This window comes from Apostichopus japonicus, chromosome 6 (genome assembly GCF_037975245.1).
Source record: "Apostichopus japonicus isolate 1M-3 chromosome 6, ASM3797524v1, whole genome shotgun sequence".
NCBI lineage: Eukaryota > Metazoa > Echinodermata > Holothuroidea > Aspidochirotida > Stichopodidae > Apostichopus > Apostichopus japonicus.
Window position 1 is genome coordinate 8,997,050 of NC_092566.1, and position 18,962 is coordinate 9,016,011.

General features: G+C 40.4%; 1 protein-coding gene across 2 annotated transcripts in view; it reads right to left on the reverse strand.

Annotated features, from left to right (window-relative positions):
• LOC139968905 (protein transport protein Sec31A-like) overlaps window positions 1–16,883 on the reverse strand; it is a 41,493-nt gene extending 24,610 nt beyond the window's left edge. For both annotated transcript variants that reach the window (XM_071973518.1, XM_071973517.1), the window contains exons 1-11: window positions 16,727–16,883; window positions 15,194–15,408; window positions 14,329–14,482; window positions 11,965–12,102; window positions 10,267–10,407; window positions 8,598–8,740; window positions 6,687–6,966; window positions 5,103–5,237; window positions 3,918–4,148; window positions 2,809–3,033; window positions 1,003–1,147 (exon numbers count right to left, since the gene is read on the reverse strand). In XM_071973518.1, the coding sequence (XP_071829619.1) occupies window positions 1,003–1,147; window positions 2,809–3,033; window positions 3,918–4,148; window positions 5,103–5,237; window positions 6,687–6,966; window positions 8,598–8,740; window positions 10,267–10,407; window positions 11,965–12,102; window positions 14,329–14,482; window positions 15,194–15,396 (1,795 nt within the window). In that variant the 5' untranslated portion in view covers window positions 15,397–15,408; window positions 16,727–16,883. The remainder of the gene's footprint in view (window positions 1–1,002; window positions 1,148–2,808; window positions 3,034–3,917; window positions 4,149–5,102; window positions 5,238–6,686; window positions 6,967–8,597; window positions 8,741–10,266; window positions 10,408–11,964; window positions 12,103–14,328; window positions 14,483–15,193; window positions 15,409–16,726) is intronic.
• Between the last annotated feature and the right edge of the window lie 2,079 nt (window positions 16,884–18,962).

An 18,962-nucleotide genomic window follows, 5' to 3' on the forward strand; every position in this document is an offset into this window, starting at 1 on the left:
TCCCAGTTTTAGTTTGAAAATTCCATATTATGAACTCGCCTGATTTCCATAAAATTCTGTTTCCTAAAGTACTGTGAATACTACTTTGCATGTAGGCAATAAAAACAGAGATTCTTTGAAAGTCAGCAAAAGAAGAAACTTCACTGTTGCCATTGCAGGGTACTATTTAGAGCGGAAACTTCCAGAGTTTTTCATGAACTTCCTTTAACATAAAACAGTGAGAACACCAAGGTTTGCTTTCGTAAAATCTTATCGTTATAATTTTTTTATGAAATTCCCACAGTTCAACACTGCAGTGAAATTTCATAAAACAGGAAATCATTCAAAGCTGTTGCTTTATTAATTTGGTCAGCAATTTATCACATACCTAATGAGAGCAAACCAAAACATAATGGTCATTAAACAATTCTTTTTCATGACCATGAAATAAATCTCAAGTATTGAATAGTAGTTACTGACCAGTCAGATGAATAGTTCTGTACATCCACTAATTGGGTATCACCACAATTGGACACCACTAAACTTGGTCATTATGGTAGTTTTAGTTTTAATCACAAGGAACAAAAATGACTTGCCAGATCAGATCTCCAAGGTGATCAAAAAGTTGGAATTTTCATCATCAGGATATGACAAAATATTTGATCATCATGTCATGGCAGTATCAAGGATTGCAACAAGGCTTCTAAAATGCCAAAAACAAATGCCCAATCACCCAACTTCTCAACTCCCTCCACCCTCCAAAAAAACTTGAAAATAAAAGATAAGATTAAAGCGAATGAAGCAATGAGAGCTTTCAAATAGATATGGTGTAGTTTCAGTGTATGCAACACATCCTTTACTTTTCTTCAATGATTTGATGATTTGAACACCGAGATTTGCTTTCGTAAAATCTTGTCCTACTAATTTGGTGATGTTATTATAATCAAATTTCACTAAAATGATACCGGATACTAGATAGATATCTCTCCGAATTGTGCTTCTGCGTTCGTACGTGGAACTCACCTGCCTCTCTGGAAATGATGAGAGGTGAAGTCATCCCTGAATCTGGATCCTCTTCTTCGGCTTGGTTCTCCACCTCTACCATCCCTCCCGCCGCGATCGCATCAAACGCAGCCGCTCCATCAGCCTCCCCATCATCATTTGGTGTCTGCATAAAGAAAGAAAATAAACCAAGAGAGAGTTGGTTCGGATCGTGTGCTATCTTTACTAAAAACCTGTCTTGGAAACCAGAAATGGTAAACATTTTAACAACTTACCCAAACTTGATCTAACTATTAAGAGAGCAAAACTTCGGACAACAATAAAGAACATGCAAAAAGCACATTAAAACATATCGTTCAATAGCAAGAGTTACAGAAGAACCTGTGCGCATGAATAACTTGAGATGACTGATATAAAGTGGACAGTTTGTACATTGAATAGGATCAAATTGTGAATTGTCCACAGAGTGTTAAAGAAAAAAATTAAAAAATTAAAAAAAAAATTAAAAAAATACAAAATACAACAAATGGTAACCATATCTTGGAGATATTCATAGAAGAATGAGGATTGCAATGATGGGTTAATTACTCAATACATCCCTTCCCATAATATCAATCCTTTTGTGGCTACAAACTGCACAGCATAAGTAATTGAAATCCAAAAAAATGCTCTCACCCTCACATTGCCCAATTACCTCCCCCAACTGCCTTTCCCCCCGCCCCCCAACTGCCTTCCCCCAACTGCCTTCCCCCAACTGCCTTCCCCCAACTGCCTACCCCCAACTGCCTTCCCCCAACTGCCTTCCCCCCAACTGCCTTCCCCCCAACTGCCTTCCCCCAACTGCCTTCCCCCCCAACTGCCTTCCCCCCAACTGCCTTCCCCCCAACTGCCTTCCCCCCCAACTGCCTTCCCCCAACTGCCTTCCCCCCAACTGCCTTCCCCCAACTGCCTTTCCCCCAACTGCCTTCCCCCCCAACTGCCTTCCCACCCAACTGCCTTCCCTCCAACTGCCTTTCCCCCAACTGCCTCCCCCCAACTGCCTTCCCCCAACTGCCTTTCCCCCAACTGCCTTCCCCCCAACTGCCTTCCCCCAACTGCCTTTCCCCCAACTGCCTTCCCCCCCAACTGCCTTCCCACCCAACTGCCTTCCCTCCAACTGCCTTTCCCCCAACTGCCTCCCCCCAACTGCCTTCCCCCAACTGCCTTTCCCCCAACTGCCTTCCCCCCCAACTGCCTTCCCACCCAACTGCCTTCCCTCCAACTGCCTTCCCCCAACTGCCTTTCCCCCAACTGCCTTCCCTCCAACTGCCTTTCCCCCAACTGCCTTCCCCCCCAACTGCCTTCCCACCCAACTGCCTTCCCTCCAACTGCCTTCCCCCAACTGCCTTTCCCCCAACTGCCTTCCCACCCAACTGCCTTTCCCCCAACTGCCTTCCCCCCCAACTGCCTTCCCACCCAACTGCCTTCCCTCCAACTGCCTTCCCCCAACTGCCTTTCCCCCAACTGCCTTCCCTCCAACTGCCTTCCCTCCAACTGCCTTTCCCCCAACTGCCTTCCCCCCCAACTGCCTTCCCACCCAACTGCCTTCCCTCCAACTGCCTTCCCCCCAACTGCCTTCCCCCCAACTGCCTCCCCCCCAACTGCCTTCCCCCAACTGCCTTTCCCCCAACTGCCTTCCCACCCAACTGCCTTCCCACCCAACTGCCTTCCCTCCAACTGCCTTCCCTCCAACTGCCTTCCCCCCAACTGCCTCCCCCCCAACTGCCTCCACCTCAACTGCCTCTTTCTCCAGAGCATATCTGGCACCTCTACGATAATGTCTCATACCTTTGATCCACTACCTAGGTCTGCTTCTGGTTCCGTCGTTCCCGAGGAGAGCTCCTGCATCCTCTCCGCCAGTTCCGTTGCGTCTACGCCACCGCTCTCCCCTCCGACCCCGTTCGTCAGCCCCATGGAAGCCCCCGTCGCCAACGCCACTTTCCTGGCGAGGTCATGGGTGTCATAACCCAGGAGACCAATCACATGCTTACGAGGCTCTTGTTCAAAGCTGACCTGCGACGACAAAATCACCAGGTCATAAAAAAAAAAATCCCATTCTTAATCGGATTTAAACAAAATGGAACGAGTAGAAATTCTGCTGCAGAAACTCACACATAATCTTTCAGGTGTTTTTATAATTTTTTTTATGAAATTCCCACAGTTGAACACTGTAGTGAAATTTGATCAAACAGGAAATAATTCAAAGCTGTTGTTTATTTATTTGGTCACCAATTTATCACATACCTAATGAGAGCAAACCAAAATATAATGGTCATTAAACAATTCTTTTATAGTGACCACGAAATAAATTTCAAGTATTGAATAGTAGTTACTGACCAGTCAGATGAATTGTTCTGTACATCTGATAATTGGGTATCACCACAATTGGACACCACTAAACTTGGTCATTATGGTAATTTTAGTTTTGATCCCAAGAAACAAAAATGACTTGCCAGATCAGATCTCCAAGGTGATCAAAAGTTGGAATTTTCATCATCATAATATGACAAAATATTTGATCATCATATCATGGCAGTATCAAGAGTTGTAACAAGGCTTCAAAAATGCCAAACACAAATTCCCAATCACCCAACTTCTCAATTCCCCCCCACCCCCCCTTCAAAAAACTTGTAAATTAAAGATAAGATTAAAGCAAATGGGGCAATGAGAGCTTTCTAATAGATATAGTGTAGTTTCCAAGTCAAATTGAATGATTTTAAACTTGCTTACTTCATTCTCATCATCTGAAAGAAAAGTTGCTTTGTCCAAACTGCAGTGTGATCAAAATTTTGGGATAGATTGCTATCAAAATTTTTACCAAAATCAACTGACCGATCTCCTTATCATTTCTTTAACATAACATACATATGGGTATGATTTGATGGTATTGTTTTTACCTTCAGAAACTTCCACATCTCTGCCTCTTCGTTGTTCACTGCCTTTGCGATCTTGCCGTCGCAAAACTCGCAAAATTGACCCTGCGAGAGGGCCTCCTCCAGGGATTTGGAACGACTGACCAACTCGGGTTCTGTCACCACCTGACTGAGGAAAACCGAGGACGAACTATGAGCCGGCTGTTGATTGGCAGGTGCTTTGTTCTGTTGGAATGACAGTAGTTTACCACCGAACTGGGGAAAAAAGAAGACCAGACGTTCAAAGGTAACACCGTGAGTAGAGATTAATTACAGTGGACCAGACTCGCAGTGAGAGTACCACACCAAGAATAGGAGTACAATTAGAATTCCCATCGGTACGAGTGAACAATCTTGCAAGTTTGTTTGTACACCAGATTTCCAAATGCCTCAAGTACATTTACAGGTGCATGTAGTGCTGATTCTATGTGGCTTTCCAACCAGTCAGATGATTAGTTCTGTATATCCGCTAATTGGGTATCACCACAACTGGATACCACTACACTTGGGGTAATAATGGTATTTTTAGTTTTGTCCACAAACAAAACTGAATTGCCAGATCAGATCTCCAAGGTGATCAAAAAGTTGGAATTTTCATCATCACGATATGACGAAATATTTGATCATCATGTCATGGCAGTATCAAGGATTGTAACAAGGCTTCAAAAATGCCAAAACAAATGCCCATATCACCCAAATTCTCAACTCCTCCCACCCCCAACCCCCCCCCCCCCTCCAAAACCCTTGAAAATATAAGAAGAGTCTACAGGGGATGAAACCAACATCATCCGTACATCTCAGAGCAAAACTTTTTATCAGGGACATCTTCCCAACAAGAGCAAATACAAATGTTGGATATATATTATGATCCCCTTAGAAGTTCTTAAAATGGCTAGATGTCTCAGTTAAAGACCTACAATTGTGTCCCCTGTATGCTGCCACCAAGCCCAACATTTTAGTTCCCTGTGTTAGCTGGAAACATACATTTTAAACATGAAAGTAAAGCAATGGTGTTGACCATCATCGAAAATGATAGTAACTATACTTACAGAAATGTCACAATACGCCCACAGCACTATGTACAGTAATCAGTTTATGCCTTGCATGCCCCCCCCCCCACCCATTTTTTTCTTTTAGTAACAACAAGAGTCTAGCAACTCCTGGACTTACCCCAAATGATGCCCCAGCCGGTCTTTTCAACCATTTTGGTGGTTTCTTCAACAAGACTGGCTTTGCTTTGGTTTGAGTATCCACTTGCTGTTGAGGAACTGGCATCGGTTCCATACCAGGGAAGGAAGAAACAAGCTGAAATATGGAGAGACAAGAGCAAACTTTCATGTATACGTCTTTGGTGTCATCCAGCAAAAAATTTGAAGGCATTCTAATAAAACTGAGTAATGGAGTTGCTTTCTTGGAGATGTATAACCCTTCAAATCCTTCCAAGGCACCGGAGGAGGGTTCAATTAGGGGTTGATGGGTGGGGGCCTCAGTGAGGAAAGATGAGGGTCCAATTATTTTATGGATTTTAATACTTTAACTGTAACTGACTAGGTTTGATCTAACTAGAATAATTGGGACCAATAAAGATGATCTTTAATTAACACAGGATCAAAGAACGATACAAACTACAAACAGACTTTTTTCCCACCTGAAATTGACTTTTCTGGTTTCTAAGGGAGAAGACTCGGGGAGTGAAACAGGTTGGTTGGACTGATCTAACTCGGCACTTTCCAGTCAAAATTTGTGTTTGCTCCGACATATCACTGGATAATTCATTTGCAAACATTAAGCATTGCAAAATTGGAGGTGTTTGAAGGTAATAATATGAAGCAAAATAATGCCTTACCATGTAGAAATATCTATTACACATCTTTGAATACGAGTAGCCATTTTGCATGCAACTATGTCGTACACAATAATACATTCTATGGTTCTCATAGCTGACATAGCATCCAACGACTCATTCTCAAACCCACGATCGATTCTCTCCATATGTGACTATTTTGCTATGTTTTTCAAAAATAGAGATTGCTATTCAAATGTGACAAAGGTCTGCAATCTGTGATAACGTGACAGAACAGAGTAACCTGTCACCTATCAGAAGCAATCTTCAGACTTTGATTTCTGATTCTATGTGGCTTTCCAACCAGTCAGATGAATAGTTCTGTACATCCGCTAATTGGATATCACCACAATTGGACACCACTACACTTGGTAACCATGGTATTTTTAGTTTTGCCCACAAACAAAACTGACTTGCCAGATCAGATCTCCAAGGTGATCAAAAAGTTGGAATTTTCATCATCACGATATGACAAAATATTTGATCATCATGTCATGGCAATATCAAGGATTGTAACAAGGCTTCAAAAATGCCAAAAACAAATGCCCAATCACCCAACTTCTTAACTCCCCCCCCCCCCCAACCCTCTCCAAAACCCTTGAATATATAAGATAAGATTAAAGCGAATGGGGTAACGAGAGCCTTCTAATAGAAATAGTGTAGTTTACATGTATGCAACACATTCTCTTATTCTTCAAAAAGTCATATCAAAACAGAAAAAATGAGAATCATCTATGCAAGAAAACTTGCATGTTATGAAGGAGGAGAATAAAACCAGGAAGTTATGGGAGGTTTCACCTGGGGTGGAAGGTGGGGATTCCCTGGGGTTTGACATCCATCAATCAACGCCTCCAACTTGGAACACCTGCAGAAACTGAACACTCTGCACCTGTTTTTATTATGGCTCTCACCTGATTGACATGCTGATCTTGTGGTGCCTGTACGGTACCGCCTCCGCCCATCAGAGAGTAAACGCTGATGTGACCATCGAAGGAGGAGTTGGCAATGAGACAAGGGTTTCTGGGACACCACTGGACATCAAAGCTCCACTGGGTGGTGGTGGGGAGCTCGTAGAGGACCTCTCCCCCCTGGACGGCGCTGTTAGGGTTCCACACCAGGATACGGTTGTCCTTGCCGCAGCTGAGGAGCAAGTCGGGGTCTTGCTGGCACCAGTTCATGGAGAGGACACCCCTAAGTGAGGAAAAGGATCGAAACGGCTCGAATTAACGAATGACACACCACTTTGGAAGCAATGCCAAGACTGAGTTTACTCGCAATGGTCACTTTCCACCTTTACATATTTCGACATGAAGTAAACTCTTGATTGGACATGTTGCAATGAGTAACCAGATCATACAGGGAATTATTTATCCACTATCTCATCGCAAAATGGTCAAATTGAGATACAAGTACAAAGATGTACTACAAGGAGTAGAAGTATATATTTTAAGAGCTTTTAGGGCAACCGACTCTGATTTTCAGACAACCAAAATGTGAGGCCTGGTTGTCTGAGGGACAACGAGGAAATATCCTTAAAAATTTGCCTTGATCAACTACTTACGTGACGTTTTAATCAGATGATAGCTATGTTGGTAATAAAAAAAAAACAATACAAAATGCTATAAGATGACCACAATTGCTACAGAGATTTTATTTTATTCTAATGCATAACCTACCTAAACATTTACCAGTATTGATCATAAACCCAGTATTGTTTAGACATGTCGAATATTCATAAAACAACTTGGCATTGATCACCCACCAATGGACATCACTTCAATTAGCCATTTTTTAAGTTTTTTTTTAGTTTTGTTCACAAGAAACAAAACTGAATTGCCAGATCAGATCTCCAAGGTGATCAAAAGTTGGAATTTTCATCATCACGATATGAAAAAATATTAGATCATCATGTCATGGCAGTATCAAGGATTGTGCAAGGCTCCAAATATTCCTCGACAGACCCCCTCCCACCCCCAACAAACATAAATCGATTAACAGCAGGGGAAATATATATAAAGAAGAAGTATATGAAAACAACAGTATTGCCCATTTACAGACTGAGAATCAAATACACCATTGTACATGGTCATTGCAACAATATTTGCAACGAAAGATGAGCATACTGTTCTCTCCATATAACACAACCAATAAAGAAACCAATCCCCAAGCATTAAAAGCCAGGGACTGGAGAAAGGTGCAAAGTTGCAAGCATTTGTCCATAAACTCCACCACACTTTTACTCACAAACATTCATTTTTTTTCCCTCGTGAACACATCACAAGTTCCTTTTTAATATCCCCACCAGGAAATGCTGAGGTTGTCTACTCTTTCAAAGGATTTACAGGGATTATGTTTAGACAGTGGAGGTTACAACTGCCGGTGATAAACTGGTAACTCTTGCTACAGAGTTACATTTTTACCCATTTCCTTCAAACGCTAACAAGACTCCTACGATATTCCAACCTTCCAAATAAGCAACCGAAAAGTAATGTTTATACCACTGAACTAAGAGCATCCACTACGCAAAACTCGACAGATAAAGGTTTTACCGATCACAACCACCCCTACAGCTCAGCAAGTTGTTTAAAAATACTGTTACAGCCCATGAAAGGGTGTAATCTTCTGTTCCATGCTTGACTGGACATTTTAAAAACTGAAACTGTTTGCTTAAATATCATTTTTTTTAAACAAAAGAGCTTTCTTCTGTCTGTGGGTGAGAGCCAAAAGCCTAGTTCTACAATTAATTTATTTGTCCCATTGTGAACTTGATGAAAATGAGTCTGATCTAGATCCTTTCCAGAGAGAAAGATGCACACACATACCTTTGATGGTTTTCCAATACTTTGAGCGGAGATGTGGCAAATCTTAGATCCCAGACTTGTATAACTGGCATGTGATCATCTTCTGATGCCAGTAACATCTGTGTGGCTATGTCTGGATGCCATACCACTGCCTTGCATCTTATCTGTCCACATCAATAAGAAGACAGGAAAAAAAAAACAGAAATAAATGCAAATTGTCGCATGCATATCTTGCAGGAATAAAACTATATATTTAGCACATAGAGTGGGATGAGAACTTGCAGGAACGTAACAACTTATACGACAATGTATAGAAACTCGACTGACCAATGTTTGGTCTCCTTTTGATACCAGTAACATTTAAATTAGCAATGTCAGTATGACTGTCTACTGACTTTTCATATTGTCTATTAACACACAGAAACAAACAACAACTACATGTCCATTCCAACAGACAACTTACTGTGTGAGTGTTACAAAAGTGAGCTAACAAACACAAGACTAGTATTTTTCATCCTCGACCATCAGTTATTAAATTCATCAAGTCTCATCAGCTACTGCACAATCTCAAAACATTTTCAAAAACAATAGTCCGGGGAAATTATTTAATAACGCAACAAAATATTAGCCTATCGAATCGGATGTTTCGAAGAGCCATTACGCTCATATATCATACAATGATTGATAGCAGAACATATAGAATATTGCTTGCTAACACTACAGCATGAAACAGCATGGATCTAAGGCAACATTTTTGTGTCTATTTATGACGATGTCATCGTACTTATAATTCTTCAACGAGTGCAGCAGTATACTGTAAGTGCAACAGCACCATCACAGCAACAGTAACACCATAGTAACAGTATCACTAACCCCACAGTTACACCACAGCAACACCACAGCACAATGTAACAGTAAACCACAGTAACAGGAACAACACAGTATTAGTAACACAGCAATATGGCAGGAGCTAGAATATCATTGCTTGCCGGGCAACACTTTCATCCCCACTAAACCATGGATAAACTTTGTAGCTTAGCCAGATCAGATCTCCAAGGTGATCAAAAGTTTGGAATTTTCATCACCTAAAACTATGAATAGTTTGAAAATCATCATTTCTTGGCCTCCAAAATGGTATACTATTAAATACCATCCATATACCTCCAGACCTATCACCCTCCACTTTTTTAACTATATGTGAAGCAGTTTTTGCACCCTTCCTTCCCAAAATTTCCAAAAACCTTCCGCTCGGGTGCACAAGACGCGGCCCACGGTCAAAATTTGATGTGACCTGGCAGGTCTTTGAAACACAATTGACGTGGACTGCTAAGCCTACATATATCGGTTGCACTGTTTATTTCCAATAATAAATGGAACGATACTATAAACAACACTGAAATGACAGTAAAGAGAAAACCATGAAGGTTGTTCCCTTTGTGGAGTTTGTATTTGTGATAGGATATTTCAGTTTAACAAATGAGCAATGGCAATGTAAAACTTTCTGATCCTTTATTCCTCATAATGACATATTTTCATTTTCGTCACAGGAACGTAAAGGCTGGGTACAAGGTTCACCATAACCCACAAGATCGACCCACAAGATCGACCCACAAGATGAACAAAATCAACTTGGAAGGTAGCTTTAAAACCGAGAATGCAAATAATATGATGATAAATTGTTCTATCTTACCCTTGAGCTGTGATCTGTAACTTTAATAATTGGTTCATTCTTCTTCAGGTCCCATACAATACACTGTCCTCCCGGGCTAGTCGAGGCCAAAATGTGTTGCACTTGTCTGTTCCAGGCTACGCAACTGATCTCGTCCAGAGGCTTGAAAGTGGGAAAGAAACGAGAAAAGCATAGAGTAAGCAGTCTAATAGACAGATATAGCTTGATGGGTATCTTGTAACTTTCTTTTGTCACTTGGAGAGAAATAACTGTTTAACAAACTGCTTATCTACTGGAAAAAAAATCTCCTGCATAGGGTAAATATGTAAATTTAGAGGGCCTGCCTGATTCAATCCTAGCAGGGTTTTTGTGAAAGGCAAAACGGTAACCAGTAACTGAAGTCTGACTGAAATCCCAAGCAGGTAATTTTCCTTTGCCTTTGCCAGATCAGATCTCCAAGGTGATCAAACAATGTTTTATCTCTTCATCAATGAAAATATGACAGTAGAGAATCATCATGTCTTGGCATTTAGGGCAATAAGTCTGCAGTGTTACAGATATCATGAAGTCTGCAATAAGTCTGCAGTGTTACAGATATCCTGAAGTCTGCAAGAAGTCTGCAGTGTTACAGATTTCAGATATCTGAAGTCTGCACAGTAACTCTGCAGTGTTACAGATTTCAGATATCTGAAGTCTGCACAATAACTCTGCAGTGTTACAGATTTCAGATATCCTGAAGTTTGCAAGAAGTCTGCAGTGTTACAGATCCTGCTTTGCCCAACGACAAAACAGGGGGAAAATTTGCACTTTTCACAGCAAAATAATGAAACTTATCAAAGGCCTTATAGCATTTAGACATACCCTATGGGCTTGGACGTTTTTTTTAATGTAAAAATCGGGTGGGCAGCTGAGCTATTACGGGTTAAGAAGAGCAAACACCTGATATCTTTATTTTGTGGTGGGGGGGGGGGGTGTCTAGAGGAAAAAACCATTTTAGCAGAGAATAATTCATTTGATTTATTTTGAATTTTGTGTTTGCTGTACAGCATTTATGTATTAGTCAGCTGCCCTTCTTCTCCAAGGGGCTCTCCTCCGATGGGCCCCTCTCCTACACACAGGGTCACAGACACTCCATGACAGCACAATAATCGAGTCATAGACATATCACAGACACTCCATCGCGAAATACTAATTGGGTCACAGACACTCCATTACGGGTCACTAATGTAACTTCATCTGTATTTCTTCATTGCCTTGTTTTGTTGTAACATCTTCCTTTGGCTATAACTTTACTCTACCTGATAACTTATTATTTTTTTTTTCCCCTTTTACAGAAACAACTCTATCCTACATACCTAGACTTTATAAAAGCACCCATGGCTAACTAACTGGGGGATGTGACAACGTACTAGCAGGAACATAATGGATGCAGACCAGCTAGAGATCGCTATAGATGTTACCGCAGATTCATACATATTCACAAGCATCAGCACATTCAATTGATGCATGTTGTTTGGCTAAGGGCTTCCATTTCATTTGAGAGAAACAAAATTAAATTAAACTTGTGTGCCAAACGTCTCTCAATATCTAGGCATTGTAACAGACGCGAGTCCATCGGAGCAAGTTTCCGAGTGAAACTGCTCTTTTATTTTCCAAAAACTTTTCCCCTATTATTTATCAGCAGGTTTTTCTTTGCTTTCTTCTCTTCTCAATTCTCACCTGTGCTTTGGCTCCGGGTGTCATGGGATTAGTAGGGCTGTTCAAATCCCAGATGAAGATTTCAGAATCGCTGGCACCGGTCGCTAACAGGTTACCTTGGAAGGGATTGAAGTCCAGGGCTTTCACCGACCCGGTATGCTGTAAGAAGAACGAGAAAATATACAGAACCGTCACGAACATCTGATTCTCACTGTAAATGCTGTTCTGTGTCAGTCTTACAAGTTAACAACTCTTACACTTCTAAGAGCTGTTGCTGCCTACAGTTTTCAGAGGGACATCATTTAATACAAGAAAAGCATGGAGTTAGCAGTTTAATAGACAGATATAACTCGATGGGTATCTTGGGGTTCTTTTGTCAATTGGAGAGAAATAACTGTTTTACAAACTGCTCAACGACTGGGGAGAAAAAACAATCTCCTGCATAGGGTAAATAAGTAAATTTAGAGGGCCTGCCTGATTCAATCCTAGCAGGGTTTTCGTGAAAGGCAAAACGGTAACCAGTAACTGAAGTCTGACTGAAATCCTGAGCAGGTAATTTCCTTTGCCTTTGCCAGATCAGATCTCCAAGGTGATCAAACAATGTTTACTCTCTTCATCAATGAAAATATGGCAGTAGAGAATCATCATGTCTTGGCATTTACGGCAGCTCAGATATTATAAGTTAAGAAGCGCAAACCCCACGAGCTGCATTTTGGGGGGGGGGGAAGGGGGGATGATGAGAAGAACACCCCTGTTAACACAGAATAATCCATTTTATTTATTTTAAATTTTGTATTTGCTGTTGCATTTATGTATTAAGTACATTTAGCTTTTTGTTGCCTATAGTATTCAGAGGGACAGCATTTAATACCAACGACAGTCTGTGGCAGAAAAAAACCCTGTCAGCCCTTGATAAAATCAACTATAGCACTGTATATTATTATGATAATAGACAACATCAAGTCCAGTGTGGACTTTTGAAGGTACAGTATTATCCAGGCCACCAGGTAGGACATGCTGGACTGTGAAGAGTTTGTGCATCACAAAGCCCTGTATGCTAAGGAACTACTACGAACAAAAATTAACACTGAAAAACTTCAGTCAGACAGCTAACTTAAATTCATGTCAGAAGATCCATCTTCTGTTAACAAACACAGGTTAAGCAAACAGAAACACATGTGCCTAAAAAATGGCAAAGAATGCTGCCCAGTGTGACTATACAACAGAACTGAATGCAGAATGGCGCATCAAGTATTGAACTGTACTCAATCAAATCAAAAGTATAAAGATGTGTGACGAGATACTGTATCCTAATCCCAGACCAATTTTGTTTAGGATATCACTACATCCCTACTACGTATAAGACTTTCATCCCTTCTACCTAATGTACCTACAGTATAATCCCTCCTGCCACCCTGAAAATTCTCTTCTTTTTTTTATTCCCACATCAAACTTGCAGTAAATCCAGCATTATTTTAATATTATGCAGAACAGGTTCAAGCCAGACGATTGTAAACAGCCTCTTCACAAAAAGATGTATATCAGAGGTTTTTGTTTGCAATTTCGAAAGAATGTTATGCACTGTTAAGAGAACCATATTGAAAGCGTGACACATTTGCAGAACAAGTACTAAATTGCTTGTAATATTTCTACAATTTTCAGTACGTCGATGAAAATTTGAAAGTACTTGTGTCAGAATATCTTCACACCTGCTAAAGAAGGGAAGGATGAATCACAATTTCAAACAGCTTACAGAATAAAACAGCTGCTTAAACAATAATTCTCTCTCTGTCCAAATACTGCATCGTCACAACCCAATATTTGCATTCTATATTTTGCCTCTTCCATATTTCATTCTCTTTCTCTCTCCTTCATTTTGTCATTGCTTTGAGGGGATTTAGCCTCAATGTATTATCTACACAGGGAGGTTTAGTCACATAAGCAGTCACATGTTACCACTTCAAACTATGGCGAAATATTAAAGCAATAGGGGGGTGCTTTTACTTTGAAGAAACATCACATGCCATAACCCACTTCAAACTACGGAAAATGATTCAAGCAATAGGAGGAACTTTAACTTTAAAGAAACTTCACGTGCCATAATCCAGATGAAACACCTCTCTCTCTCTTTGGCATTTCTTCTACTAGCTCATCAAACTTACCATGTAATACTCATACATGGTAAAGAAAAATTGATCCAGATTTCGAGATATTAACCCATAAAAGCAATATATCATCGCTGGAATGCTCCTTTAAGGCTAAATTCATGACAAAGTTGGTCCATCTGTGCAGGCCTAGAGTTATTGTTAATCCATTGTTTCTTAAATTCTTAATTCAACCCAAAATTTCTTGTTAAATACACAAGTGATTGGTTCATGAGTTTACCTGTTCTGTTTTAGTGATCAGAGCTTCCTCGTTGCTCAACAGCTTTGAGGCGTCATACAGATAAACAGATCCGTTATCCGTACCACCTGCAATGATTCCGTTTGGAAGGGAGCCGTCCGACATACCGTGTTTTCCCCACAAAATCTTGTAAAACCTGTCAGATAATGGAAACATCAAAAACATTTTTTTCTGTAACATTCAAACACATCATCCAATTTCTCCCATTAATAAGGTAGTTTAAGATCCTTCACATTAATTCATACATACTTAAACCATTACTTTTTGCTATGTCTCTCCTATCCCCTGTCGGTAAATAACTCAAACTGAAGTTGGACAGTGATACTAGCAACACTCCTGAATAGCAGGAAGCAACTTCTGAATAATTATTTCCCCAGGACCTTGTGCGACTCTGTTAAGGGTGGCTTCTGGTTATCCAGGCTTTTGTATGATGGAAACAGGCGCAACTTGAATGGGGCTAGATGCCATTTCGGCATTTTCAAATTCATCATTTATTCTCTAATCGTTGTACTGAACTTACCAAGCAGCAACAAGGCTGCATCTAAGATTAGCATACATTTGTTGTTCTTCACTGTTAATTTTTGCTTTGAACAGTATGCGGTAGAAAGAATGCTTGCTGGGTGCATTTAACTTACAAAGCGATAAACACAAGCAGTTCAGCTGAACATTAGATGGGACAATGGTTACATATTTAGTGTTCCCTGACTGAAGCCGACCGACTTAAATACTTACACATACTGCCCAATTATGCACTATGTGTCACGTTACAACAGTCAAGCAGGGTGGAATCGCATTCAGTCAAGAAGTGTGCAGCTTTGCCTCCTAAGAGAGCTCTGGTTAATCATACCTGTGTTTAGTGCTGAGGGATGCCTTTTTCTCCATTTCTAATCCTGCTTGTTCCATGTTGAGAGCATAGATATCCAGGGAAGCCGTCGTACTGAACGTCGCATCCAACTGTTGGGCAGCCGTACCAGCAGCGATGTATATCGGGTGCTGTTCTGCTGGGCTCCAAGCTATGTTGGCCGTACATGCCACCTCCTTCACCTTCATCTTGTTAGTTATCTGTAAAAACAATTGTGAATAAACTCTTTTTAACTTTTATGAACCACATTACAAAATTGATGGTATAATCTTGGAAGAGTTTATTTTAAGGATTAATCTAGGCCCTTGCAAGTTCCTCAAGCGGGGAGAAATTTGTTACACATGTAGGTTAAACTCCAAGCATCAATTACAAGGCCTATAACGTTGTTTTGGCCTTTTGTTAAGAAGTTATTTTTACATCTCGTAAAAAGTGAGATTAATTCTAATGAATAAGCCTCAACTTTACACTTTTCTCAGCATATCTGCAAGACGTACAGTTTTGTCTTTCTGAAACAAAAAATCTTGCTTCCTATCTATTATTTGATGTTCACAAGCATAAAACGACTCACATACTTTTCAATGTTCTATATCTCACCTGGGCCTCATTCTATTACTGACAGCAATATCAAATTTGCAAATTGAATTATACAAACATACACTGAATTTCCAGCTTACCACATACTGGCCTATACAAATCTGTTGGTTATTTAAACATTTGTTCGACAATGCTCTTATTCTATTTGTGAAAATTTGGGTGACTAGTCAAGGTCTAGTCAATGGAAGACTTCCTGAACATTGTAGGCCTGGCCTAGAAGCTAAAATAGAAAAACTTCATCTCCACTTCTTACATAGCTAATTTAAACAAAAGTACCCTAACGGCTCAAGTCTAAAGAATAACAAAGTTGATAGTAGACCCTTGCCTAAATAGAATTACAAGTTTTTACTTTGATAAATGTTATTCCTTCATGACTGAGAAGAGTACAAACAGAAGACATAGGCTAAGCCTTCTGGATTGAGCCGAACCAAGCTTTACACTACTGTCATTTCCAAGTCCAAGAGGAGTCTCTGCAGTCAGTGCCTGTGGCTAATGTAGGCTAGTGCTGGCTACAATTTACAAGTCATGCTGAAGTTAGGCTAAGTTGACAAAGGGGCCAGTTTAGCCGGCTACTCATAGTCATACTAGCTCTCTATTCTAGTTGCATTGCATTCTGCAGTTCCGAAGGCGCTACACATCATGAGCCAATTATATGGTAATAAGAAGCAACGAAAACCTTAGTAATGCTAGCCTATAACTATAGCCCTCACTAACCCGGCTATACATGAAGTTAGGCTGGGCGTAAAAGCACGCTAGGCCTAACACGGTAAGGCCTATGCAGTGTATCTAACGAGGCCTAAGTTAGACCTAACTATATGCTTAGTTAGGGAAAAACCTCAGTCTTCTTATCTCTGTATTAAACAATATCGTAGGAACGTAAAAAGGTTTGTAGACAATTAAACGAAATAATATACGACAACATACCCTGGGGTTGACCTTATTTAAAATCGAACCGAGTTTTAAGCTTCGGTGGCCAAAATATTCGACGAGGATCCCCGCAACCACTGTTCGATTAGCAGCTGTCGTGTACGCTGTTCACGTCACGGCCTCCGTGGAACGAAATATCATGTAAACCAACGTGGCAAAGCAAATGATGGCGATACAGCGAAATTGGTATGATGGCTGTTTAGGATTTTCTTGAGCAGCGCGCGGTCGATAGTATGTTTATTGATGCTGTTGCTTTTTCATGTCAACAGTACTGAGGGTCAACAGTACTGAGGAGCTGGAGGTCCACCATGTTAATTCAATTTTAGGTATGGCCATGAAACTGGGCAGACAAAATTACAAAGGGATTTCAGGAGAAATTATTTTTATGTTACAATCCAAATTGATTTCTTGTATAGTTTACTAGTTGCTAGTTGACTAAGCTAGGCGTATGTCAGACGCGTACTGAAATCTCACTAAAATACCCTATGTAAAACAAGTTCATGTGTATTACTGGCAGAGTGGCCTTTTGAACGTTAACGTTGTAACCGCTTTGAACGATATCTCGGAAAACGATATTTGTGAGTACCTAAGTTATGATGGGTAGACTGATTATACAGAGCTTCTAAAGTTCTAAGTCTCATGGAGCGAGTGGTCTCCATATCATCCATAAATTAAAACAGTCCCTTAATTTATCTTCTTCTATGAATGATGGTTCGGTTGCGGCGGGTCAGTCGTGTCTTTGTTGGCGAGGAGGCCGGGTTCTCATCATGTCATATATAATTGTGCATAGGTTCCCGGAAAATAATGAACCTCTTTAGCCATTTGATAAAACTCGCGAATATTTATAATGACCAACAAACTCAGTTAAATCAGAATTAAATGTCATGATGTTTATATTTTAATTCATCTCTAAGCAGTTGGGCACTGGGTATAGTTCGTTATGTAGTGTGTAGAGCCACCTAAGAAATTATGCCCTCAATTTGGACACTGTAGCTCGAACTCCATCGATAAAGTTGAGTGGAAAATGTTATGGTTCAGTAACTTCTCTTGCAGAGAAAGGATCTTAGTTAGGATAATGGTTGGACAGATTTGTAAATCTTTCACAGATTCAGTTGAACTATGAATAATTTTCTAACTAGCGCCATCTATTTCATATACATTACACACTGCCAACGTGTATTATTTAATACGTGGCGGCGTCAATTTTCGTAAATATTAGACGCCTCCATCCATCCGGTTTCCTAACAATACCTGAATGGTCATATTTACAATAGATAATCTATATCTGTCGTTCCCAAGGTTAAGGTTTCTTTATCATTTTTGATGATCTCATTTTATTCTGTCAGATATGTTCCTAGTTTAAAAGCTGCAGACAAACTCATTAACTAGAAACAATATGAATGAAAAGTATATTGAGATTTATGCAGATATGAATCACGTCCGCATAATTTTCTACATATTTGGGATGATGAGTTAACTGAAAATGTGGACCTTTCAAATGAAAACCGACCTGGGGGAGGTGTCTATTTTTCTAGAATTAAGGGATCTTGGATACAAATTAGTGCTATTTTGTGCAACCACCTTTGTTTTGTGACATTTGAGGCAGTTACTTTCAAAGCCGACTACCCCCCCCCCCGGCAGTACAAAAGATTTTATGTAGCCAATTGCAAGAACCTGTGTACCTTTCAAACTTGAGGGATGAGGGAAGGGGGAACATTAATCTCACCTTTCCTCCTGAGTAAGGGCCATTGAAAACATTTACTCACACTAGTTGGGCAAAGCGTGACCGTTGTGCCACCTTATCCTACCATAAACTGATAGAACTGATGAATATGGAATTTTGATTATTTTTACATAGGTCTACAAGGTCGTGTTATGATATAACTATTTCTACATAACAACAGAGCTATAGCATTTCTGTCTTTGTCGCTGGAATTGCGTCCAATGGACTGTGACCTCGTAAGAGTTTTTAAATTAGGTTCCCAAACGGAACAAGATATTTCTTAACTGTTAGGGCTTGGGTGGGTGGGGTGGGGGTGGGGTGAGATTGTTCTTCACCAAGATCTTCGTCATACAAGTCAAAGATGCTGGTTTGGGTTTGAGTCCCCTTTTAACTATAGCTTCATTGCAGTGTAACAGTAGACCACATCGATCTCAAGGAGGTAAATAACCAGTTGGAAATCCAAGGGGAGCGAGGAAGGGGGAATCATAACTTGAAAGACACATGATTTAG